The 27,805-nt window shown below is 34.0% G+C and overlaps 1 protein-coding gene across 3 annotated transcripts in view; it reads right to left on the bottom strand.

Moving 5' to 3' along the window:
* Window positions 1-27,805, bottom strand: part of LOC148941067 (putative Na(+)/H(+) antiporter nhx-9) — a 265,572-nt gene that overhangs the window by 193,174 nt on the left and 44,593 nt on the right. For all 3 annotated transcript variants that reach the window (XM_089104941.1, XM_089104942.1, XM_089104943.1), the window contains exons 3-4: window positions 21,957-22,220; window positions 5,607-5,803 (exon numbers count right to left, since the gene is read on the bottom strand). In XM_089104941.1, coding sequence (XP_088961067.1) covers window positions 5,607-5,803; window positions 21,957-22,220 — 461 coding nt within the window. The remainder of the gene's footprint in view (window positions 1-5,606; window positions 5,804-21,956; window positions 22,221-27,805) is intronic.

Below are 27,805 nucleotides of genomic sequence, written 5' to 3'. Positions count from 1 at the left end.
TAAAAAAAAACACGCTCCGTAAAAAACACTCAGTAAAAAACACGCTCAGTAAAAAAAACACACTCAGTAAAAAAAAACACTCATTAAAAAACCACACTCAGTAAAAAACACGCTCAGTAAAAAAACACACTCAGTAAAAAAAAAACTCAGTAAAAAAACAAACTCAGTAAAAAAAAACCACGCTCAACAAAAACAAAAAACAACTCAAACAAAGAATTATGTTACGAGAGAGGGACGCACGGTCAATCGTAAACATCAAATCTGTACCTTAATGGGAAAAAAAAATATCAATAAAATTTTAGTCCGGTAAAGCCAATTAGAAGCACTTCAGAACTGAGAAAACTGTAAAAATCACACTCAGTAAATAAACACGCTCAGTAAAAAAACACTCAGTAAAAAACACGCTCAGTAAAAAAACACGCTCAGTAAAAAAAACACGCTCAGTAAATAAACACGCTCAGTAAAAAAACACTCAGTAAAAAACACACTCAGTAAAAAAACACGATCGGTAAAAAAACACGCTCAGTAAAAAATCACGCTCAGTAAATAAACACGCTCAGTAAAAAAACACACTCAGTAAAAAACACGCTCAGTAAAAAAACACGATCAGTAAAAAAACACGATCAGTAAAAAACACGCTCAGTAAAAAACAAACTCAGTAAAAAACCACGCTCAGTAAAAAACCACGCTCAGTAAAAAAACACGCTCAGTAAAAAACACGCTCAGTAAAAAAAAAAACACTCAGTAAAAAACACGCTCAGTAAAAAAAAACGCTCAGTAAAAATCACAATCAGTAAATAAACACGCTCAGTAAAAAAACACGCTAAGTAAAAACCACACTCAGTAAAAAACACGATCAGTAAAAAAACACGATCAGTAAAAAAAACACGCTCAGTAAAAAACACGCTCAGTAAAAAAAACACGATCAGTAAAAAAACACGCTCAGTTAAAAATCAAGCTCAGTAAAAAATCACGCCCAGTAAAAAAAAAACCTCAGTAAAAAAACTAACTAAGTAAAAAACCACGCTCAGAAAAAAAAACACGCTCAGTAAAAAACACACTCAGTAAAAAAAAAACGCGCAGTAAAAAACCACACACAGTAAAAAAAACAAACTCAGTAAAAAAAAACACGCTCATTAAAAAAAAAATACGCTCATTAAAAATCACACTAAGTAAAAAAACACGCTCAGTAAAAAAACACGCTAAGTAAAAACCACACTCAGTAAAAAACACGCTCAGTAAAAAAAAACGATCAGTAAAAAAACACGATCAGTAAAAAAAACACTCTAAGAAAAAAACACTAAAATTAAAAAAAACACGATAATTAAAAAAACAATATAAGTAAAAAAACACACTCAGTTAAAAATAAAGCTAATTAAAAAATCACGCACATTAAAAAAAAAAGCTCAGTAAAAAAACCAACTCAGTAAAAAACCACGGTCAGTAAAAAAAACACGCTCAGTAAAAAACACACTCATTAAAAAAAAAAACGCGCAGTAAAAAACCACACGCAGTAAAAAAAACACACTCAGTAAAAAAAAAAACGCTCAGTAAAAAACAAACTCAGTAAAAAACACGCTCAGTAAAAAAACACACTCAGTAAAAAAAAAACACTAAGTAAAAAACCACACTCAGTAAAAAACAAGCTCAGTAAAAAAAACACACTCCTTAAAGAAAAAACACTCAGTAAAAAAACACTCAGTAAAAAAAAACCACGCTCAACAAAAACAAAAAACAACTCAAACAAAGAATTATGTTACGAGAGAGGGACGCACGGTCAATCGTAAACATCAAATCTGTACCTTAATGGAAAAAAAAAAATATCAATAAAATTTTAGTCCGGTAAAGCCAATTAGAAGCACTTCAGAACTGAGAAAACTGTAAAAATCACACTCAGTAAATAAACACGCTCAGTAAAAAAACACACTCAGTAAAAAACACGCTCAGTAAAAAAACACGCTCAGTAAAAAAACACGCTCAGTAAAAAAATCACGCTCAGTAAATAAACACGCTCAGTAAAAAAACACTCAGTAAAAAACACACTCAGTAAAAAAACACGATCAGTAAAAAAACACGCTCAGTAAAAAAATCACGCTCAGTAAATAAACACGCTCAGTAAAAAAACACACTCAGTAAAAAACACGCTCAGTAAAAAAACACGATCAGTAAAAAAACACGATCAGTAAAAAACACGCTCACAAAAAAACAAACTCAGTAAAAAACCACGCTCAGTAAAAAACCACGCTCAGTAAAAAAACACGCTCAGTAAAAAACACGCTCAGTAAAGACCCACACTCAGTAAAAAAAACACTCTCAGTAAAAAAAAAAACACTCAGTAAAAAACACGCTCAGTAAAAAAACACGCTCAGTAAAAATCACAATCAGTAAATAAACACGCTCAGTAAAAAAAAACACGCTAAGTAAAAACCACACTCAGTAAAAAACACGATCAGTAAACAAACACGATCAGTAAAAAAAACACGATCAGTAAAAAAAACACGATCAGTAAAAAAAACACACTCAGTAAAAAATCAACCTCAGTAAAAAATCACGCCCAGTAAAAAAAAAAAAGCTCAGTAAAAAAACGAACTCAGTAAAAAACCACGCTCAGTAAAAAAAAACGCTCTCAGTAAAAAAAACACACAGTAAAAAAACACGATCAGAAAACAAACACGATCAGTAAAAAAAACACGCTCAGTAAAAAACACGCTCAGTAAAAAAAACACACTCAGTAAAAAAAAAACACTCAGTAAAAAAACACGATCAGTAAAAAAAAAACGCTCAGTTAAAAATCAAGCTCAGTAAAAAATCACGCCCAGTAAAAAAAAAAAAGCTCAGTAAAAAAAACAACTCAGTAAAAAACCACCCGCAGTAAAAAAAAACGCGCTCAGTAAAAAACACACTCAGTAAAAAAACACGATCAGTAAAAAAACACGATCAGTAAAAAAAACACGCTCAGTAAAAAACACGCTCAGTAAAAAAAACACGATCAGTAAAAAAAACACGCTCATTAAAAAAAACACACTCAGTAAAAAAAAAACACTCAGTAAAAAAACCCGCTCAGTAAAAAAAAACACGCTCAACAAAAACAAAAAACAACTCAAACAAAGAATTATGTTACGAGAGAGGGACGCACGGTCAATCGTAAACATCAAATCTGTACCTTAATGGAAAAAAATAAATAAAAATATCAATAAAATTTTAGTCCGGTAAAGCCAATTAGAAGCACTTCAGAACTGAGAAAACTGTAAAAATCACACTCAGTAAATAAACACGCTCAGTAAAAAAACACACTCAGTAAAAACACACTCAGTAAAAAAACACGATCAGTAAAAAAACACGCTCAGTAAAAAAAACACGCAAAGTAAAAAAACACGCTCAGTAAAAAAAACACGATCAGTAAAAAAAAAGAAGCCAATTCTGTCTCGGGCTTAACTGTACAAGAAGCTTTGTCAGAGTACTATGGACAGTGCAAATTTATCTGATTATTTTTCACACATCTGATCAAAGTACGTAAGGGATACATTATTGGCGCTGCATTTGCACGTGATTTTTAACACGAAGCGTAATCCGGGTGCACGCCAACGACACACAGTGCAATTTTTTAAGGTCTGGACACGAAATATAGTGCTGAAAACAAGATTATTGAAACGGTTTAAAGTATAATCCCCTCTGGCATTGCGACCTCCAAATCCCAGTGGTAAATTTAAACACATTTTTCATCAAATTCATCACTCAAGGCTGCATAAAAAACTAAGTTAGAGGCATAAGATAAAACTTGCCTCTATGGTTCTATAATTATTTTTATAATAATTATATAATTATTCTAGTTTTAGAGTCCCGATGGTTCTATCACTATAATTATTTATATCTATAGTTAGTTGTAGACAACCCTATAACTAACTCTGCTATACGATAGTTTAAAATAAAAAAGGTTTATATAAAAAGCTTCTGTAGTATCTCCATGTTTATAGAGTATTAAACAAAGTCGGTCCTTTACATATATTCAAAAGGATATTCAAAAGGAGAATCTGAACCGGAATCTTCAAACCTCGGAGACAATACAAAGTGAAGCAACATGAGATTACGTGGGTTTGACCAATCAGAACCGAGGAAATATATATATATATATATATATATATATATATATATATATATATATATATATATATATATATATATATATATATATATATATATATATATATATATATATATATATATATATATATATATATATATATATATATATATATACACTATACTGCAGACATTTCAACTTGTTTTTGCAGATGCATCATCACGCGACAGGGCGATCCGGCGAAGTATCTATATTGAGCACACTTACCTCAAGTAACGAGGTTCAAAGAAATCCCGAAAAGGTGCTTCAGGCGCCAGTTTTTTGAACGTCTGGCACGAGACTGCAGCAATCAACACTGCTACCCCTGTTGTGCAGAGCCACATGAATCTATAAGAGAAACACCATGTCAATCAAACAGTATCAAGTGTGCCCTCTGTCCCGATGGGAAGAACGATCACCCGAGTTATAACCTAATCTGCCCAGCCTTTAAAAAGGCCATGAACAAAGCGTCTCAACCCCGAAAATGAATACTTTAAAGGTCTTTTGCCGAAATATATATGAACACAACGCTGTGAAAAAAGGCTACCTGAGCGGAATTTGCTACGATTATAATGTAATTTGTGTGCAAGAGCACCTACTTACCAAACACAATTTTGCTCCCTTCCAGTCCTTTCCGCGCAAATCGGTTTTCATACATGAAGCCAAATGAAAATTTACACGTGGAAGACCTAGCGGTGGCACTGCTGTTATAGTCGACGACCAGATCCCCTGTAGGCTGTACGAGTCGTGCGACTTCTATACTTCTGTGGAATGTTTAGGGCCAACTAGCTTTTTCCTCATCAATGTATATCTTCCAACAAACCTGAATAACGATCTTTCTGAGAAACGCTATGACGAGGCGTGTAGCCGTTTAAGCAGACTCTAGTGTAAAATCGGCAACATACACTTTCTGATTTGTGGAGACTTCCAGTGCCACATCTCCTTACCTGGTAAACTAAAAGACTTCCTTCTATCTTATATCTTCCTTCTATAAGGAGAAGCTGCTTATATTTAAACCCTTTACCTTTTCTGGTGTAGGGGTCTTTCAGACCAACCTCATGGGAGGATGAAATACCATTAAGACAAATTGTTCATATTCGTCATTTTTATTCTAGATTTTCCATCTTTTCTTAAAAATAAGGTTCAGGCCAGATGAACTATTTTTTGACTTGAAACATTTTGATATTTGTGAAATTTTGAACTCCCCTCCTGCCTTATTTAGCTCTTGCATGTCGCAAAAAATTCATTTTTAGGTGGAAACACGCCTCTTTTGCCAAATCCGCACAAGGGGGATGGGAGAAGGAATTACTTGTGAACTTCGACTTGAAGAATGATACACAAAATATGAAGCTTAAAAACTGACTTTTTCGATTCCCCCTCCGCCCAAGAGACATTCACTTACACCACCCTCCCTTAAACAGTATATGCGTGACCTCAAACCCCCAACTGCACCATGCGACATCACGGTAAGAGAAGTATAACTTACTACTGTGACAGCATCATTTAGAAGAGACTCCCCGAACACCACAATATACAAGACTTCGTTGACATGAACTTCTTCAAAAACAGCAAGGACAGCAACAGGATCTACAGCAGAAATAAGAGAACCGAACAGAAATGCGTCTAATATCGGTAGCTCAAAACCATAAATTCCTGTCAAACCACAACCATATAATGAAAGACCTGAAATATGATAAAAATGATAAATAACAAGAAAAGAAAGCAGGTGAAAATGGAAAGTCAGGACTTCCATTGTCAGGACATATGCCCCGGGAGTAAATAAGGTTTTTCATGGAAGGGGTGGTGTCGTATAAACTTCGGAGAAGGCTCATTTAATTGGAAATTGAAACTTCTAGTTCCTTTTTGAAGAGTCGAAAGAGACCGGAGGGCAACCAGCCCTCTCCCCAGCCCTTTTTTCCCCAAATGCATCCAATCAATTTTTTTAGATAGCTATTTTGTTCAAAATAGACTAAAGATCATATAATCCTCTCATAAACGTATATCATCATAGTCAGGGACGAATTAGATTGACAGAACAACGTAAAACACAGAGAAACAGAGATTTTACTTTTAAAACATTTTATAACTCTAAGCAGTTCGTTCTTTTCACTAGTTCGTTCGGTTTGTTCATGGTTCGTACTTTCAACAGTTGGTTCTTTTCAAATTTTATATAAGAGAACCAATCACATTTAGAATACTATAGACTCGTCATACGATAGAATTAATTCAATGCAAGTTCTAAGCTTAATATGATTGTAAAACCAATTATGTTTTAAAAGGGCTATTTTTTTTTTTTTTTTTTAGTAACACCGAATCGAGGATATGGCATATGAAGATCACAAAAATAAACAAACGGAATTAAAGCACAGTTTTTTAACCGGGAGTGTATTAGAAATTACTAAAGTAACAAAAATTACAGAACATCAAAAATACTTATACAGAAAAAATAGGCATGGCTGTACCTAAGACTTTCATTGGGAAAGGGAAGGTGGAGCAGCTGACCAGCTAAAAGAGGTCCAACTTCGGTCTTCTGTCAGAACTTAATTTTAAAGCTGCTTAGGAGATTTTTTCTTTGGGGCAGTGTCCTACTTATACCTCCCCCTAAAGACGGAAAGCTTGTGAGGGCAAAGAATAATACAATAAAAGAAAAAAGACAGCGAAAGGAAGAAGCAAAAGAACGAAAAGAATAGAGCACAAAAATAATACAAGTCCTGTTATTCATTATATGATTAAAAAGACAGCTAGTGGAATTACAAGGGGAATACGAATTTCAAAGAAAAACTGATTGGTAATTTGATAAATTGGTAACATGGGGAAATTGAGCTTAGCAGTAAAAAAAAAACACTGTGATACAAAAGCATTTGGTTCTTTCTATAGAATTAAAATTTCCTATAAAATTCCACATCAGGTTTTTAACAATATCATATTTTCTGATGAATTTGAAACTTTTAGGGGTTGGTTTCTAGGACAATAAGACCTCCAACTTTGTTGGGAGAAAAAGGCTTAGATGAGAAAAAGGGTGAGGGACCCGACAATGAACCAACAAATTTGTCGGCTCCGGTCAGTTTGAAACTTACACTCGTCAGTCCTTGGCCAAAGGGGATTCTAATGTGAAAAAAAAATTGATCAAAAATAGAGCCTAAAACAGCCAAAGCTTTTTTTTTCAAAATTACATCAAATTTAATCCGTAAATCCCATTGCCAAGAGAGCCCTAGTATGCAAACACGTTTTAAGATTGAGGGCGCAAAGCCCCTCCCACCAAAAAAACAAAAAACAAAATTAACAAAATAAATCTTGTTTTTCGGCCAGGTTGAAACCTTTATTAGCAAGTCCTTGGAGCAAAGGGACTCTTTGGAGTCCTTGGAGCAAAGCAAAGTGCAAAGAGTCCTTGGAGCAAAGGGACTCTGCACAAAAATAAAACAGAAAATGCATTGATTCCCCAGAAAACAATGCTTGGGAAAGGACCAAAAAAAATGTTTTTTCGTAGAGCTTGAAATTTATATATGTACGTCCATGGGTGAAGTGGGCCCAAATACACTACAAGATTTGAAAAAACGAATTCGGTTCACATGGAAATGGACCGAACCAGGTCAGATCAAAAGATTCACTGAGCTTCGAATGTTTTTGATCATCCCAGGCCAATAGATCAAAACATTATTGACGACCTAAAACGGGCCATTAATAAAACGGGCCTAAAACGGGCCATCGACTTGAAAACTGCGTCCATAAATTCTGGGTCATATAAAAAACAATACAAAAAAGAAGTAAATTTGAAAGTAATTTTGTTGGATCGATTCATGAAGCCCAAAAATGGACCCAAAATTTGTTTTACCTCTAATCTGCTTGAAACCAAAAGGGCAGTTAAACACGGCTAGGTAGACCTTACGGCTCTAAATGGACACCTGGAGAAATCTGGGGTAGGTAAGCAGGAAGGGTGTGCGAAATCACAGGATGGCTGGTCCCCATCCCCCCATTGCACATCCTGGCTGAAGGGTCTTGACACGGAGATCAGCACCGTCGGTTTGGTCTATAAGAAGTCGAGTGGCGTATTTTTTACCTTACCTTTTTTAGGTAGACCTTAGCGAACAGAAACATTTTGAAAAAAAATCTAACTGTATCGATTCGTGATTTATCAGAAACTGGACAAAAAAATGTTGTCCCTGATTTGCTTAAACTTACATGACATGTAGACTGGACCTAGGACCTAGTGATGGACCTAGGACCTAGTGATGAATATGACATGAGACTGGACCTAGGGAGGTCCCCTTAGTGTAGTGAATAAAGGCAAAGCGTTTTGAGAAATTGGTTGTGTCAATATATGACGCTACAAAATCCACTTTTTTTTTCTTTGATTCGCTTGAAATTGACAATACCTGTCAACAGAGACAAAACAGAAATTTTATTTCGCTTTTTACTTGCTTCGAAAATTTCTTTCTTTGAAAACGTTTAAGCGAAAAAGACAACTTATCGTTGACACGTGTACGCTCTTAAACGTAAAAGGAAAACGTTACGCCTGACTAGCCCTTTGAACATTACAAGAGGAACTAAAATTAGAAAGTTCCCATTTATTAAAGTAGCAAGGACATCAAAATAAAAACATTATTTAATCCCTGGACCCGTCTAAGGTCTATTCAAACCTAAAAGACATGATTTTCTAAGATTTTTCTTTAGTGTCACAAAATCATGAGCTTTTTAGGGTAGTATCCCCTTTTCGTCGGTGTTCCACGTTAAACCGTGATAATAAATAAGTAAAACTAATTTTTAAAATTTGACAATGCTTTTCGTCCGAAAAATTCAAACACTGACAATCCGTTGATTCCCGAGGACAACCACACTTTTAAAGGAAAACTACAACTTCTAAACATATTTGTTACCATATGTTTTTGGCTTATTTTTCGCCAATTTTCGACTCAGTTTTTTTTTCAACTTGGCGCCTACTACTACCAAAAACTGCATAACTACAGTATAGAGAAGTTTTTCATTACGTATTGAATACACAATATTTTTTCATATTTTTTCAAGCACTTATTTTCCATAAAACCGATCAGCTTTCATTTTTACGGTCCTTGATACTTTAAAATGAACTTTGTAAAAAAAATTGCAAACATTGAATGCAAGACTTGACCTCAATTTGATGACCCCCATCCTACTCCTGACTCCAATTCAATACCTTATAACCAAAACCATATCCAGGATTTTTTGGGGGGGAGTAAACAAAAAACTTTAAATGCATTTTTTGTTACGTTTTTACGATTTGGGGGAAAATTTCGATTGGGAGGGGGTTCAAACCCCTCCCCCAACCTCTGGTTACGGCCTTGCTTATAGCTAATAAGACAACAATTGTAGGGCTTTTTTCTTTTTGAAGAAAACCTAGTCAAATGGTCTATCTGCTTGATTGCTCTTGTTTCAATTTCATTAGTTGGAGTATTGACAGCAACTTATTGAACTTTGACGATCGACAAGTCATAAGTTCTTTAACCTGCCGAAAGACACAATGTTATGGTTTAATGCTGCCAGTGACCCAAATACTTACTTCCTTACCATGCAGTTCGTTTTATTTACCCAACAAAAAATTAGTACACTCCGAACATTTTAGTATATTACTTCTGTCTGGTATTAGTATTATTTATATACATTTATTATCCATAAAATACTATGGTACTTATGCATTATACGGGCCCACTAAAGAAGTCAAGTTTAGTTAATGCTAATGAAATAAAATAAAATAGGATGAATATATAATAGTTTAGAAACAAATTTGGGCTATATGTTTGCAGTTGCACATTATGTGGAATAAAGCATAGCATATATTAAATACGTAACCTAACCTAGGTACCTCCCCCCCCCCCTAAACCCCGAAAAATTATCGTCTAAATATTGTAAACTCGATAAGAAACCACGCTTTGCAATCAATTTAGATAGCAAATATCCGTTTCACGGGTCTCCATGTCTGGTTTCCTTATACAGTATATAACGTCGGGCCCGTATAATGCATAAGTACCAATACTATTACACTACAATTATTTCATTATTGTTAGATTATAATATAATTATTACTATAATATACGAAAATATATATTATTATATATACTATGGATAAGTGTGATACAATCCCGCTTGCTAGGGCTATAATGAGAGAAAGGTTGAGATGGCTAGGACACGTTCTGCGGATGAAGGATGACATATTTTTTTTTTGCCGGCCAACCGTCAAGGGTCAATCGAAAGGTAAGATGTAAAATTGAGCTGGAAAGTATGAGAAAAAAAAGGAAATGTTGGAACATTCCATTTATATTTCAGAATAATATATGGTGTAATGAGTATATGGTGTATATGGTGATAGAGTGTATGGTGTAAAATATCCTATGGCACTTATTTTTGAATTTTTATTTCTTTTATAAAGTGTCTCTAATTATTATCATTCTGTCTCCTCTGATGCTCTGTCTTTGTGTGAATTGTCCGCGGGGCGGGGGAATTTCCAGGGTGAGCTGTCGACGGGTTGAATTTTCCAGGAGGGAATCAACCTGATAGACAAATCTCGAGTTCACCATTGGATTTGCCAATGGCGGGATTAGGGGAGGGCCACCCTAAATTCAAAATCATAGTTTTGTGTAGATACAAGGTTTTGGAAGATGGCAGTTTAAATAGTCTGAAATCAGATGGCAGTTGAATAGTTGAAATTAAGTAAGTAACAGCCTAATTTTGACAACTTTTTGTCTTTGTGTGTCAAGCTGCCAGTTCTTACTACAGTAAATGTAATTTGCAACCTGCAAAACAACTTTCTGCAAAAATCATGCCATTCATAACCTTTGAAAATGAATGGCAATTCCGCTGTGTTTATTTCTATTTGGTTGAAAGTTAGACAATAATTAGAATAAGAAAAAATAATTACCAAAACGAATGCTAAATGCTGTAGTTGGTGACAATCAATGTGAGGCCCGTTTCCAACGTCCTAATTGTTACTGACAATTGCCTGTTAGCAAGCGGAAACAAAATTCCTGCTAACAAACTGTTGAAATTTTTAAAAAAGGACCTTTATCCGAAAAAGAATTTCACATTTTTAAATGTGTATACAATATAGAGCTGTAAAACATAGAACTCGTGGACAGTTATTCTTTAAATGAAGAAATTTATAATTTGTTTTCTTATTTTGTCAATTTTTTTTTTCATTTGGTAATTCATAGATATCAACAATTTTCTCAAACAATGCTATTAGTTGTTAGCGAATTTTGCTAACCATTGGTAGCAATATTTTCTGTTAGCTCATTCCGTTTATTTGCAACATAACTACAACAACAAAAACAACACAATTGAGATCCTCCACAAGTGTACTCGATGACCTGAAAAACAGGGATAGGGAAGAAGAGGAGAAAAAGATGAATCCAACAATGAGAAGAAAAAAGATGCCAATTCTAACCTTTAATTAAACCAGAGACCCTGCAAAAAAAAACACAAAAAACAGAAAAAATGGGTAAAACCACACATTTCTAACCAATAAAAATAAAATACATAATGCCACCCTTTTATAATCAACTCAACAAAAATTAATTAATTTAATGTAAGAATATTAAAAAACAACAAAATTTAAGATTATTAAAAAAAGGTTCTGGAAATATGTGAATTTTTTTAGTTATTTGCTAGTGTGTCGACGTCCGATCCGACACCGAAATTTGCTTCAACTTTAGCTGCTTTAGGAAGGGTTTAATTTAAGGCTTAAAGAAATTTCACTGTCTTAGGTTAATTCCCTTTTTTTTTTATTATTATTATTTTTTTTTTTTTTTTATTATTAATTTTTTTTTTTTAAAGCAATATAGGATTCTGAAAGCCGTAACTGGTCCAAACCCAAAAACAATTTGAATGCTCTATGTTGTAACAAAAAAGATAGATACTTCATACCTGTGTTAATCCTTAGTCTGACCATCATTTGTGATGGGGCTATCAGACTTTTTTTTTTAGTGGATCACAACAAGAGAAAGTTCGTTTTTTGGACAACTATTTTTCAATTTTTTTATGAGGGATTCTCAGAGAAATCTCAGGTTCCCCCTTATCCCCGTTGTGAATTAACCCCCCTCCCACGCGATAACATTGTCACCAAGAGACTCCAATAAATCAAGGCTGTCTGCAACTTCTGCAAAATAAATACGGGAAAACGCACTTTCCAAACTAGAAATTTTAGCTCCTCGTTTTTGCTGACCGATACATTCCTTATAGAATCTGACATGGAGATATTTAAGAACTCTGTGCCTTAATTCACATTAAGATGGAACTTAATTCCGCGTAAGAGCCATCCAAAGAAACGTTTCACAAAAGTATTTTGTAAAACATTCTATAACGTCATAAGCAATTCTTTTTTTATTCTTTTCCAGTGCCGTAGCTGCTTGGGGGTTCCAGAGAGGACGGCTGTCCCTCGGTGCAGCTTCTGAGATGGCACCAAACTTAGTTTTTGTATCAATGTTATGATCTAACCTACTTATAATGTTGTAATGATGGTAGGGGGGGGGGAGGGTAAAACCAACATAGGCCCTGAGCCCTGAAAACCCTGTCTACGCCTATGTCCTCTTTACAAATCAACTACTGGTTATAATTAAAATGCATGTCCATCTTGAAAAAAATTAGACCCGAGTAAGAGTTTTATCTTACTAAATAATTGTTTAGGCCCAATTGCCTTTCCACTTGCAAATGGAGCGAAAATATATTGAAAACGGGGTAGATTTTTTTTTAAAAGGATAGCAAAAAAAACTTTAGTACAAAAATAATGCTGGGACTATTATTATTATTTTGACACTGAAGTTTTTCTATTTTTCACTGTCTTATGAAAATTTTTAACCGTTCTTTAATATATTTCCGGGAACTTGTTAATTAAAAGAAATACACTCAAGAATTAAGCTTAGGTTAGATCTCAGAAAACCGGTTTCATAGACACAAAGGCAAGCAACGGGTGATAGATTTTTTTGGACTTATAAAATTTGGGCTATATATTTGCACATTAGGGGGTGGGGGTAAGGTTAGATTTGGGTAGGGTAGGGGCGCTGTCCAAATACTTTATTTGTTCCCTCCCTAATGTGCTAATATATCCCAAATTATGTTATTATATAAACTAAAGGTTATATGAAGGTTATAATTCATTAGGATTAACCTAACTTAACTTCTTGGGTGTGTTTTGTTTAATTAAGAAGTACCTAGTTCCGTTTCAATTGTTATTATATTCCATATTCCAATCATGTTCCAGTGTCAATTATTATCTTCCAAATTTTATCATGCTCTTCTTATTGTTTACTTTGCTTGTCAACTATCTCTTACTACATATTTTCCCTCAAAACAGATGGCTCTGTTTGAGGTTGTGATAGTCGTTCTTAAAGAGGTTGTGGTAGCCTTTCCAATTTTGTTTCTACCCTATTTTAACTTAAATTATAATCACGTTTTATACTTACATACAATCAAACATTGTGGATCACTTAATCTAAAAATATTTTGTAGAAGCTGTGATGGCCCTTAATCTTTTGTTGAGATTGTGATAGCCCTCCAAATTGTGTTTATTCTATAATCAATACTATCTATCACATATTCTAAAAATAAGTTTTAATAGGCTGTGATAGTTCTTCGGACTTTGCTTCTATTCTATATTAATCTTTATTATAATCAGTATTACGGAACCACTGAAAAAAAAAAACTTTTTCCAAGAACCCGAACCCCTTAGAATACCTGCTATCATCCCAAAGGATATTGACCATGTGGATCCACATGCTCAGCCTTAGGTGTACTCAGGCCCAGTCCTTAGGGAGAGGGGCATGAAGAGAGGGGGTACACTCTTTTAAGGGGTATCAAATGAAAAGGACCCTTCTTAGACACAATTTTTCGGAGAGGTCCTTCGGAGAAACCTTGGGAGCAGTCACACCCAGGAATGTTTGGAGGGGAGGAGGCTCAATACTAAAGAAAATTCCGAGGGCCCATAATGGAAAAATGATAATTTAAATAAGAAACGCTTAAAATTTAAGATAATTGATGGTTCTTAGGGAGACCTGAGGCACCGCCCTGCGTAAGTCCCGGCTTGAGAGGCCCTTCTTCAGAGAAAGGAATCTTACATGTGTGTAGGGCTGAGTCCAATGTACTTTCAAAAATAATCTAAGAGCGTCGGCAAGTCCCCACTTAAAGTGAACAGTGGATAATGTAAATTAAGCAGTCCATAGTAAATTAAGAACTTAAAACCCCAAGCATTGCCAATTTTTTCTTCAAATGCACAAAATAATCACCAACTGTTTGTTAATTCAGTTGACATAAGCTATTGCAAAAATATTGCTTAATAAACAGATAAAAGCCAAATTTATATATGCTGCCTACTATATATTCTTATTCAGGTAAAGAAGTGATTGCAAAACTAATTCAATTATGAAAATAAGTCATAAAAAATTTGGACCTTCGTCAGTGTCCAACCAAAATTTGATTCATACTTCATATTTCTGTCGACGGTTAGTCGTCTCGTTTTTTAAACAGAAAAGTTTGAAGGTCCTTTGCCAGAACCGTATCCATATGTTGCTTCGAAGGGGGGGGGGGACATTGAAAAATAAGCAAATTACATGGAAACATGACGATTTTTTGGAATAAATAATTAAATCACTTTTTTTGAAGAAATAAAATTCTATTTCCGAATAGAATTTGAAACGCACTGCAAATTAGCGACGACAGTGAACAACTTGCAAAACCAACATAATAATCAGGAGCGTAAAAACTTGATACAAAACTAAAATGATTCGGGATAACGACAAAGTGTAGTCTTTATTCCCCAAATCTTCTATCCCCGATTATCATTCTTCCAAGTTGGAGTTCACATATTTGACCCACTTCTGAGAGCCTTCTCCCCTCAAGGAACCAAAAATTACAAGGCGTCACATTTTATAACTTATAGGAATGACAACGTCTTCTTGGCTGATAGACGAAGAATGCCAGAGTTTCTGGAAGGATGCCAAAAGAGGAAAACTGTCCGAGAAAAAAAAGATGTAGAAACCTGGAGATTTTTATAACAGGATGATGCAAAGGACCCCCTTCCCCCCTAACTCCAAGGCAAATCTCAAATTTTTTGCAAGGCCACCTCTGAGTCAACTCTGATATCTCAATTAAGACATAAAACTCATCAAGCCAACCAGCCTTAACAAGACCAACTTCCAAAAGGCTAAGGAGCCAGATTAATCCCTTAAGGGCTGGGCACACGAAGCTGATTTCGGGAACTGATTTCCAAATCAGCATCGATTTTAAAGGAAATCGGCGCCGAGTTTCATAATGATCATCATAAAAGAAATGATACAAATAAATAGTCAGCCAGAGATGTCTGTGGTGAAAGACCCCCCGCTACTGAGCTGAGAACTAAACTGAGAATTAAGCTGAGATTAATCATGCAACTATTAATAAAATCCAGTTGACCATTTCTGTCCATGATTTTTTGTTTTGAAAATCTAGCGCAAAAATTTTTTCTTTCAACAAATTTTTCTTACCGCTATCATTTGTCCACTGATGCTGAAATCGGTTCCCGAAATCAGCTACGTGTGCCTAGCCCTTTAGATTACAAGTTGGAATGGTTGTGTCGCCTATGTTGGCGACATAAATTAGGCTTGGAAAAATATTTAAATGATAAGTAGGCGACAAAATTGTCACTAACTTAGTAAAATTATTCTTATTTTCGCCTATACAAAATTTTAAAGTAGGTCAACTGAAAACAAAAGTATACAGTAGTTTTCGGTAGGCTAAAGAAGGAACAAAATCACCCAATTCAAGATGGCGTTGATGATTTTTCTTTTTCAAACTAGAGCAGGTTTCCGCTCTTATAAGCTTCCCACACTCTTTGGGTAGTCCCCCCGTCAACACCTATATTTTTGCATTTACCTCAAAACGTATTGGAATATCAGAGTATATACATTACAATATAGGTACTATTGCAAACTAGAGGATTTATTCAAGAAAAAAAAGTATTAGCAATTTCCAAGCTGTGATTTGTCGACAACATTTTGATTACATCTCAGTGCTAAATCGTCGGACATGAGGTGTCATAGCGCAAAATCTTAATTTTTTAAAACTGAATATACTTCATTTTCTTAAACAATCTTGTAAATAAGGAGCGTTCGGCCCAATAGTAACCGAAACACTATAAACAGAATTTTCATAACAACAGATCTATAAAGAGAATGGGCTTTTTCCGCTGATTCTAAATATACAAGATTCATTAAGTTTAGTACTACCCATTAAAAGCAACAAACCGGAAAAAAATGTTTTATTTTCGAAAAGGGGGGGGGTAACATCCCTCAAAAATTAAGAATCTTGATGAAAATTCCATCATCAGATTCCTCCCAGCATTATTTGAAAAGCGATCAGAAACTAAATTTAAAAAAATCCACTGAAATTAAGAAGTAACAGCAAAACATTAAGTGAACACAAATGATTCCGTATATGAGGGGGTTGCCCCATCCACAGTACCACCCTTGATGCTTTTTTAAAGGTACTAAAAACTTTTGCGTGGAGAGTAGGGATTGAGGAGGGCAGACTCCCTCATACATATAATAATTTCTGTTCCTTTTAAGTTTCAATGTTGTGCCTTACTTTAAGTTGGAAAAAACTTTTTTTTAATTTTTTTTTTTTAAGAACGAGCTATTGGATAGTGTTGCGTAATATAAAAATGAAGATACATACGTTAGGCATGTATTAAATGTTTTTTGGGAGGGGGGAATAATAAAAGAAACAGGTTTTTCCATAAGTTGAAAAATAATTCTGAGAAATTAGAAAATATAGGACTTCAGAGAGTCCAAGCTCCGACATCCCCTCGTACGTACGTCCCTTACACACGCATAGACAGGCCTAAATTTGTAATTTGGGTAAGTAAGCCTCTGGTAGGGAGGGGTTGAAAAACAGAAAAGGATGTTTTTATAGCAAGATATTTGTGTTTTCGGGAGAGGGGAAATCCCCGTCCCTGTTGTATAGATACGCTGACGTTGCCAGATACTAATTCGAATTGATTCTTATTCAAAGAATGAAGTTTCTTTCGGACTGAAAGAATAATAATAAAAAAAATATATTCTCGTCAAATATAATTGAATCAAATTCTGAAAATCTTGAAAAATAAAAAAATTCCACGAAACAGTCAAGGCTAACCTTTTTTTCCATCTGAAGAATTGGTTTTCCTTTTGGCGAAAATTCTGCTTAATAAAATGATACAAAATCAGCCACTGATCTGGGTAGATGTGCCTTCAAATTAGTTTAAAATCAAACAAAGTGCCGTTTATTAAACCAACAGAACTATAAAGGAGAAACAAAAAAAAGGCGTTTTTCAATTAAAGTAAGATATTTGATTTCTAAAAATTACAACGATTCATGTGCCTAAATAAATATTCTAATGCCTTCTATAAACATAATGGCTTCTTAATGATTTTCTTAATGGCATTCTTCATAATGGCTTGACGACAAACTATCGGAAAAAATATTGCCACATAAGAAAATAGACAAAAAACTACTTAGATGCCACTCTAAACTAATTCTTAATCAAATAGAAAAGTGATTGTGCAACTCGCTGAATAATTAAAGAGATAAAATTTAAGTCTTATTCAAATATAGTATGATATTTATTTTAAAAACTAAAATATTCCAAGGAGCAGGTAGGTGTATATTGTAAAAAAAAAAAAAAAAAAAAAAAAAAAAAAAAAAAAAAAAGACAAATTATTCGACGAATATTCATCAATCTACGCATTTGAAAATAAAACACCGATTTAACTAATTTGCCTCAAATTCAATAGGCTATTTACTTTCTAGCCGATACAATGTTTCACGTGGCCTATAAGCATTGTCTTCTTCATTCCTTTCCCTCTTTTTTTTTTTTTTTTTTTAAGAAAAGTATTTTAAAATTTTACACAAGAAAAAGATGTATAACAAAGGTTTGACCCAAAGAGACACTATTTCAAATTAATTTTTATTTTGTTAACTTAATAAAGATTAAAAAACAATTAGTGCCTCCCATGCATTTTTTTCCCCAGACATTTCACACGGAAGGGATGCAGTTGCAGGAACATGGAAGGTGGATCATTCGATTTAAAAATGGAAGTTCTAGAGACCGCTTTGAGGTTCAGAAGTGATGCCCTCTCATGCCATTTTTGCCCTGAGCACCCCCGTAACCTCGCTGACATCGGAACAAAATTCCCAAATACCTATTTTTCTCGCCATAGTCAAAACGTCAAATAAATATGCCTAAAGCGATGACAAGATCCAAGCAAACTCAGGGGCAGATATCCAATATTAAACAAATTGCCCTGGTTTGAAAAATGGGTTTTATAGTAAAAAAAGGCATGCCTGATCTTGAATGTCCAGTTGGTTTGAAATTTTCAGGGATCGTTCCCTGGCCAAGATGACCATGTCTCTGAAACTTACACCCGTAGGTCATCGTAAGTCAATTTTTACGTTTAGGGCACGAGCCTCCATGAAAAAGAGATCAATAATAGGGTTAAACTTGGTTTCTCGACAAGCTAGAAACTTTCAGGGATAATTCTTTGAGCTAAGGGGACCTCAAATTCTTGTGGGGGATATGAAGGGCACAAAATGTTTGGTCCGAAATGGCCAACCCATTTTCAAAGTTATTTTTTTAATAGGCTCATTCAAGCCAATATATAAAACTACCGTATCCTTAGACACTACTTTCTCTTGGGAAACATCTGGTATATCTCCCAAAACCATTCAAAACACCCACATCTCAGAGCTTGCCCAGTGTAATTCCTTTTACCTCTAGAAAGGCCGTGTCCATGACTTTGTTCGGCGAGGAGGGGAGGGGGGTATAAAAAAAAACTTTTAAAAACACACGAAAAATTTGTTTACATGCATTTTTGTTACTTTTTTTTAAGAGTCGGGCACAATTTTTGACCCCGGGTTACGAAAGTCAAAACTGGTAACCGTTACCCCTGAATATGGCCTTGGTCTCTAGTATCCTAGTCTTAGGTCTATTATCTTCTTCTTCTTCAATTATTATACCTTCATTTTCTTATGCGCTCAATTTCTTGTACCTTCATCGCACCCACCATTTGCTAATAATATAGTATTATTAGGTAACGTATTTATATAGTATTATTAGTATTATCAAATATTATTATATATAGTAATATATAGTAACGTAATATCTCTTACTTCAGATCACATCTTCATCCTTACATCTGTGCCATTACACCTGGCACAATTCAACCAGGCCAGGCCAAAAATTTTAAACTTCCCGCCACGTATAGTGCACTTCGGCCATGTGTTGCACGTGCCAATTGGTGTACAGTTTTTTAAAGCCGGCAGCCCTTCGCCTAATTCAATCTGAGCGAGCTTAAGTCCAAGCATCAACAATGTGGTTTTTCTAATTAATTCTTATTTAAACAAAGAAATACTTTTATAAGTAATTGAATTATGATAAGACCCACACAGTTTAAGGCTTTGTTCAATAGAAATTAATTTCAAAGAACTAAAATAAACTATTTCACAAAATACCTGAGTCTAAGACAAATTTCTTTTCCCCTGTCTACAGTCAACTCTTAAAAAAAAGTCATAAAAGCTTAGGGGTAAGCATTTTTATTTTTTTCTCTCTTTCAAGAAATTCTATTTTTAAAATGTTCCTCAGGACAAGGAATAAAAACAAAATAAAAATACTGAAAATGGGTAAAACTTTTTATAAGGCAGAGAACGTCGAAAGAAAAAGACAACGGAAAACGTTTTTTTTTAAAATAACATTAGAAGACCAAGCATTTTGGATTCACATCCGAAAAAAATGGAAAATTTTGAAAATTTTCAAAAAATGGAAAAAATGAGGTAAAAAAATTTTGTAAAATTTTTACAAAACGATGAGAAGAAAAACAAATGCCATGCAAAATAATAATAATAATTGCAAAAACGAAACGATAATTACAAAAACGTAGAGCGTTTGTGTTGATGAACGCTTCTGAATGTGAAACCGAAATGTTGGGGCTTTTATTTTTATTTTTATATTGTTTTTTTAACGTTCACTTTCTTATTAACAATTTTATCCGTTTTCGATATTTTTTTCATTTTAATTAACTATATTTCATTTTATATATTTCACTTATTTCAATCATATTTCATATTTCATTTATTTAATAGACTATAAGGTGGTGTGGTCAAGGAATTAATTAAGTAGAAAGAAATGACTTCAGATTAGTTGTAATAATCGTTGCCCCTTTAGGGATAACCTACCAAAGAACGTACATCAAACTCTAGTCCGTCATTTTAAACAGAATAACGATGGTGAAACAACAGAGGCAATAACCATATAAAACCTTGTAACTCCTAAACTTTTCAATCTTTTTACTGCTTTAAAATTTCCCCGTGAAAACCAGTCTGGTGTAATTATCTTTTTCGTTTTTTAAATTAGTTTCAACTTTCGCAGAGAAATACAGGAGGCAAGGCCGTACCCAGGATTTTATTTTCGGAGTGGGATTTATTCAAGAATTTTTTTTTCCGGGAGGGTCTTACACAAAAAAAAGTAAAAAAAACACCCAAAATTTATTTATATCCATTTTTGTGACGTTTTTACGAGTCAGACAAAAATTTCGGGGGAGAGGGGTTCAAACCCCCCCTGACCCCCCCCCCTCCCTCTGGGTATGTACTTGATAGGAGAACCAATCGAGTCTCTCGTACATTTTTGCGAAATATTGACACATTTAATATTCCCTATCAATTTTTTTCAAAATTTAAAGGAAATACTATTTGAGTAATTTGGCAGCTTTGGGGGTTCCCTGAGGTGCTGGAAAAATTTGTTACTGGGCACTTTGTCTTTGAGACGGTTAGCCGATGCTGGGGGACACAGAATGATTTTTAATGTGTCGAATACGTCACAAAAATACGTCAAAGATGTTAACTTTTCATGCTCTTTACTGTTTTAAAATTTCACACAGAAAAACTAATCCGTTGTAAATGACTTTTCCATTTCCCTAATATGTTAAAATTTCACGTCGAAAGAGGAGAACCAATTAAGTGCTAAAAGGCGGGGTTCACAAAAGTGCGTCACAGACGCTAGCCAAAGAAATCAAAGCATAATTTTATAACCGAATTATAGGAAAGCAGCCTCTCTTTCAGGGGCGCAATTTGTTTCAGGACAGGGGGACAACTGCCCCTCCCACACCTCGCCCCCCCCCCCAAAAAAAAACACTAATTTGCCCCTTGTCAAAACTAAGACAAAGCATAATTCAAGCATCCACAGAAACGGGTCAGTTTTCATTAGCATATCTTTGCCTATATGGTACTATATGGCTCATTTTTCCGTTTCACTGTCAATCTCACTTGGTTTGTGAAAAATTGCTCCAACTTTGCCCCCCCCCCCAGGGGTTTGACCGAATTACGGCAGTGATCTCTTTTTCAAATTTTAATGAAACTAAACGAATCAATACTCCTGAGTCCAAGCCTCAGCACAAAAAAATTAAGTTTGCTTCATTTTAACAACTTTACGGAAGTAGTGCTATAAGGTGTTATGTTGTTTTTATGAAAGACTTACGTTAGAATACTATCAAATAAGTGGTTTGTTGTTGTGGCATTAGCAATGATTTATTTATTACCGCAACGCGGTAAGCTGTCGCTTGTCAAACATAAAATAAAGCACTTGGAGTATCTAGTAATGATGACAATGTCGTTCGTCTTGACCAGGATAGAGAAGATTTGCAGGTTCTCGGGCAAGCCATCCAAGTTTCCTCTTGTTAGAATACCTGGGGTTAGCTAGCCTATAGCCTCATGACATTTCTTTGGTAAAACTGTCACAAAAAAGTCAAGCTAAATCGCTAAAACCCGACCCATAAAAAGTGGGACAGTATCGACAAATTTTAGGACTTACCAATAGTAACTACATTCCAAATTGTGCCAATAACAGCAAAAAGAAGAATAGTACCAAGATTATCAAAAAACAATCTATTTGGCATAAAATATCCAGCATCCAAAATAATTGGTGGCAACATGTAAATGAAGAACACTGTTGGTGTCAGGGGACTCACGCTCACTGAACTGGTGTGAAATAAAAGAAGACCGATTGCCACTCCTACCACAATTAATAGACATGATTCTGGAAATACGTTCGAGAGCTTCGGTGCCATGTGGAATCCTAAAAGAGTTAAAATATAATAATAACAATAACTTACGTACTTGTCTGTTATAGCACCTATGTTAAGTTCTTTATTCATTGACGCTAGAACCCGGTTTATTCGTTCGTTTCTTTCAGCTTAGCGTGAGACAAGACAAACAGAAGTGACAGAATAAATGGGAAATATATAATTTGGGCTATATATTTGTACAGGGGGGGGGGGTAAAGTATTTGGACAGTGTGAAGTTATAAAACAATTCTTACTTCATAATATGCAGAATAATTGTACCTAACACATTTTCCATGCAGACCCGCTATACTTTATCTCCACCCCACCCCTTAATGTGCAAATATATAGCCCAAATCTGTTTCTAAAGGGGAAGGGAAACTAAGAAAAATTAGGGTGCATTTATTTAATATCAATTACTAACAAAAACTTAACATAAACACGCCCCCTCCAAATGCCAGAGCATGGTATGGAGGAAGGATTACCAAACAAATCCACCAAAAGAAAAACAATTAACATTAACATCAAAATTGGTTTAAGAAACACAACACAACTACAACATCATATACCCTGCAACCACTAATTAACACTCAACATTCAACTCCTTCCATAACACACATCAATCAAAATAAAACACCAAATTTAATGATTTAATATTATTTTAATCTATCAACTACATATACTACTAAATTAATCGTTATAATCATATTTAGAAAACAATCCATTCTTCAACAGCCTTTTACATTCTTTTAAATCACTACTTTTAATATTCTCATTTAACAGATTCGATAACTTGGCCCCTCGAAAAACAAGAGAAAACTCCAACCTAGACGTAACTAAACTATTAACATAAGCTTTCTTCATTGACCTTGTGCCATGGTAATGAGCCTCATTAACCTGTGTGAACACACTTAGAAAATAAGCGAACTTACCTCTGACACAATTTCAAACAGTTCGTGGTAACGAACTGTAAGTAAGGAGCGACACGGCTCAATGGTAACCGAAACTCTAAAAAATAGAATTTTGATACCAATAGATGAGAAAATTTAACTGATTTTCGAAAAAAGAGGGAAAGACCCCCTAAAGGTAAATCTTTGCGTGGAGGATGTTTCTTTGGGGTAAGGGACATTTCTATGAAGGGGGCGCCGGATTTCCAAGCATTATTTAAAAAACGATCAGAAATTAAATAAAAAAATAAAACAAGTTTTTTCAACTGAAAGTAAGAAGCAACATTAGAACTTAAAACGAACAGAAATTATTACGTATATGAGGGGGGTCTCCCCCAAGTCAATACCTCGCTCTTTACGCTACAGTTTTTTCTTTAGTGCTTTCAAAAGAACTATCTATTCTAATTAAACGGCCTTTGTGATTCAGGGGTTTGTGAATTAAATTTTTTTTTTACTTTTAAAGTAAAGAGCGTGGTATTGACTAAGGGGAGAACATTAGTAATCTATCTATTGATTGAAACCGTACATACAACCATACATTCACGCCTACAAGAATATACAGTGTGGTTTCACGTGGACATTGCAAAAAGCGACCAATCCTTTACCTATAAAGTGGTCAAACACGTTTTGAGAGTATGGTTGTGATTGTATAAGACAGGCAGACTGGTTATTGCTATATATTTCAACCATACATTCACGCCTACAAGAATATACAGTGTGGTTTCACGTGGACATTTTAAAAAAGCTGGCAAACATATAAAGTGGTCAAACATGTTTTGAGAGTAGCGCAACCAGATGGGTTTTTGAAGCACATTCAGCATAGCACGTTTTATTTTTTTTCTTTTTTTTTGGCAATTGACATTTTTTTCTGATAACAAGTCCCATTCATTGCGATCGTGTAGGTGTTTGTTATCTGAAACCTATGATTTGGGATGGGTGGTTTGCTATTTTTGACTTTTCTGAGCAAGATTTCTTAGCCTGTCATAGGTGTGTGTTGTCTGGAACCTATGATTTGGGATGTGTCGTTTGCTATTTTGACTTTTATGAACTAGATTTCTTATTCTTTCGTAGGTGGGTGTTGTCTGAAACTTATGATTTGGGATGGGTGGTTTGCTATTTTTGACTTTATTGAGCTAGGTTTCTTAGTCTTTCGTAGGTTTGTGTTGTCTGAAACTTATGATTTGGGATGTTTAGTTTGCTATTTTAACTTTTCTGAGCTAAGGTTTCTTAGTATTTCGTAGGTGTGTGTTGTCTGAAACTTATGATTTGGGGTATGTAAATTACTATTTCGGGCTTTTCTGAGTTAGGTTTCTTAGTATTTCGTAGGTATGTGTTGTCTGAAACCTATAAAAATAAACTATTTCCGTAAAATCTGAGCTAATAAGGGTTTTTGACCGTAAACTCTAGTTTTTGTAAGAAAATTATGGAAAGTAAAATTCTCTGGTTCAAATGTGAAACTTTAGTCCATTTTTTGATCGAAAAATAAAACGATTTCCGTAAAATCTGAGCTAATAGGGGTTTTTGACCGTAAACTCTAGCTTATTGTAAAAAGATTGTGGAAAATACACTTCTTTGGTTCGAATTTGAAAGTTATGTCCATTGTGGATCGAAAAATAAACTATTTCTATAAAATCTGAGCAAATAAGGGGTTTTGACCGTAAACTCTAGTTTTTTTTTTGTAAGAAAATTATGGAAAAGACAATTCTCTGATTCAAATGTGAAACTTAAGTCCATTTTGGATCTAAAAATAAAACTATTCCCGTAAAATCTGAGCTAATAAGGGTTCCTTTTGACCGTAAACTCTATTTTTTGTAAGAAAATTATGGAAAATACAATTCGTTGGCTCATAGGTGAAACTTAAGTCCAGATATGGATAAAAAAATAAACTATTTCTGTAAAATCTGAGCTAATAAGGGTTTTTGACCGTAAACTCTAGTTTTTTGTAAGAAAATTATGGAAAATACAATTCTCTGGTTCAAATGTGAAACTTAAGTCTATTTTTGGATCGAAAAATTACGGTTTTTGACCGTGAACTCTAGTTTTTTGTAAGAAAATTATGGAAAATACAATTCGTTGGTTCATAGGTGAAACTCAAGTCCAGTTATGGATAAAAAATAAACTATTTCTGTAAAATATGAGCTAATAAGGGTTTTTGACCGTAAACTCTAGTTTTTTGTAAGAAAATTATGGCAAATACAATTCTCTGGTTCAAATGTGAAACTTAAGTCTATTTTTGGATCGAAAAATAAAACAATTTCCGTAAAATCTGAGCTAATAAGAGTTTTAGACCGTAAACTCTAGTTTTTTGTAAGAAAATTATGGAAAATACAATTCTATGGTTCAAATGTGAAACTTAAGTCCATTTTGGATCAAAAATAAAACTATTTCCGTAAAATCTGAGCTAATAAGCGTGTTTTACCGTAAACTCTAGTTTTTTGTAAGAAAATTATGGAAAATACAATTCGTTGCCTCATAGGTGAACCTTAAGTCCAGTTTTGGATACTCATGATGATGAGAACTGATGGTTCTAATTCAATATTTTTTCATAAAAACAAACTATTTTTTTTTAACTTGGAAATTATTCAACTTTTTTTTTGTACGTATCTTAAAATGACAAAATATGCTTACGACTCCAACAATTGTGCTCTATGATTGGTCAGAGACACGATGTGGCTTTCCCACTGCTATCCTTTGACAAGTTATAGACTCTATCTAGTCTATTGCATGTATTAAATCAGTATTTTTTACGCAGTGGAACGATAAACACATAAGTCATATCTTTAAAGAAAAAGTGAAGATGGAGCATTTTAATAAAGTGTGTTCACATAACAAGGTTATTGCAGCATTGAATGCCGACAAGGAGAAGTATTTAAACTATGAAACAAGTACAAGTGGTGACACTATTGGAAATGCATGCATGCATTGTCATGACAGTAAGGAATTAAATTTCTTTGGAATACCGAAAAATTCAACTCTTATGTTGGTGGTTATGCGAGATTGAGATCTCCAGAGATGATTGCACTCAAAGAGAAAGCCAACATAAAAATAATTGTTGATGATAGAGGACAACTCCTTGCTACTGTTAAAAGAAATAAAAGAAAGGCCTACTCTTCTACTAATATCGTAAACCATATCTTGTCTACGTGCCAAAACTGTTACCTATGTAAAAATAAGGTGATAATAGACAGTGAAATTGCCAGAAAAATAAAAAGGGCATTGTCAGAAAATATCACTATGGAATATAAAGATGAATCGATGAAAAACAAAGCACCAGCAAACGTTACTGCCATTGATCAAACAGTCAATGAACCAAATAATACCAAGGACGAAAAGTATATTGATGCTGTTGATGATACCCTAGTAAAATCTGTGTACGACTCTAAATGGAACAATGATGATTCTGATCATTAGGAACTAAGAGAAGGCAATAGCTACAATATCAAAGGAGAACCCAGTGTGTTGTTCTATGGAACAGATTCGTTGTTACTAAATAGATTCACTGGTATTAATAATGTATCATGATATATTTTTGTATTCATATTCTACATAGCATTATTTCATTAAAAATATTAAATTGTTATGTGTTCATTATTTTTAGAGTAAGCTAGCATATAAAATGTTTAGAATGTCTATTAAAACATCGGAGATGTAAGAAACGGAATTTGCATCCATCTACCGTCAGACCTAAGGGATAAAATTGACAAAATCTAGGTATCAGAATGAATAAATTCTTTATCAACATCCGTTGTTGGATATGTCATTATGAAAAAATTGTAAGTAAGTAAGTAAGTTAGTAAGTAAGTATCAAACTCTTTCTTGAATTCACCTCTTGGATACACAATACAGAAAGTTATTCAGGGAATTATGAAAAAAAATTGAACAAATTCTTTATTATCATTAATTATCGATTGAAGTCGCTTCCTAGACAGACAATACAGCAATTTCACAAAATCTAAGCACAAGAGTGATTAAATTCTATATGAACATCTATTTCTCGGATACATAGGAAAAAGTTGACAAAATCTAAGGGTTAGAGTGAAGAAATTTTATTTATCAACATCCTTTATCAGATACATCAATTAAAATTGACAGAATCTAAGTGTCAGAGTGAATATTTTTTTATCTCAACATCCTTTGTCAGATACATCAAATAAAATTGACAAAATCTAAATTTCAGAAACAATAAATGCTTTAACAACATCCTTTATCGGATATGTTGGATAAACTTGACAAAATCTAAGTATCAGATTGATTAAATTCTATATCAACATCCATTTCTCAGGTACATGGGATAACATTGACAAACTCTAGGTATCAGAATGAATAAATTCTTTATCATCATCCGTTGTTGGATATGTCATTATGTCATTATGAAAAAATTGTAAGTAAGTAAGTAAGTAACAAACTCTTTCTTGAATTCACCTCTTGGGTAAACAATACAGAAATTTAATTCAGGAAATTATGAAAAAAAAATGAACGAATTCTTTATTAACATTCATTATCGATTGAAGTCGCTTCCTAGACAGACAATACAGCAATTTCATAAAATCTAAGTATAAGAGTGAGTAAATTCTATATCAACAGCCATTTCTCGGATATATAGGAAAAAGTTAACAAAATCTAAGTGTTAGAGTGAATAAATTTTGTATATC

This window comes from Artemia sp. Qi Xiang Cuo, chromosome 19, assembly GCF_049724085.1.
Source record: "Artemia sp. Qi Xiang Cuo chromosome 19, ASM4972408v1, whole genome shotgun sequence".
NCBI lineage: Eukaryota > Metazoa > Arthropoda > Branchiopoda > Anostraca > Artemiidae > Artemia > Artemia sp. Qi Xiang Cuo.
This window is presented reverse-complemented; position numbering and strand designations above follow the sequence as displayed.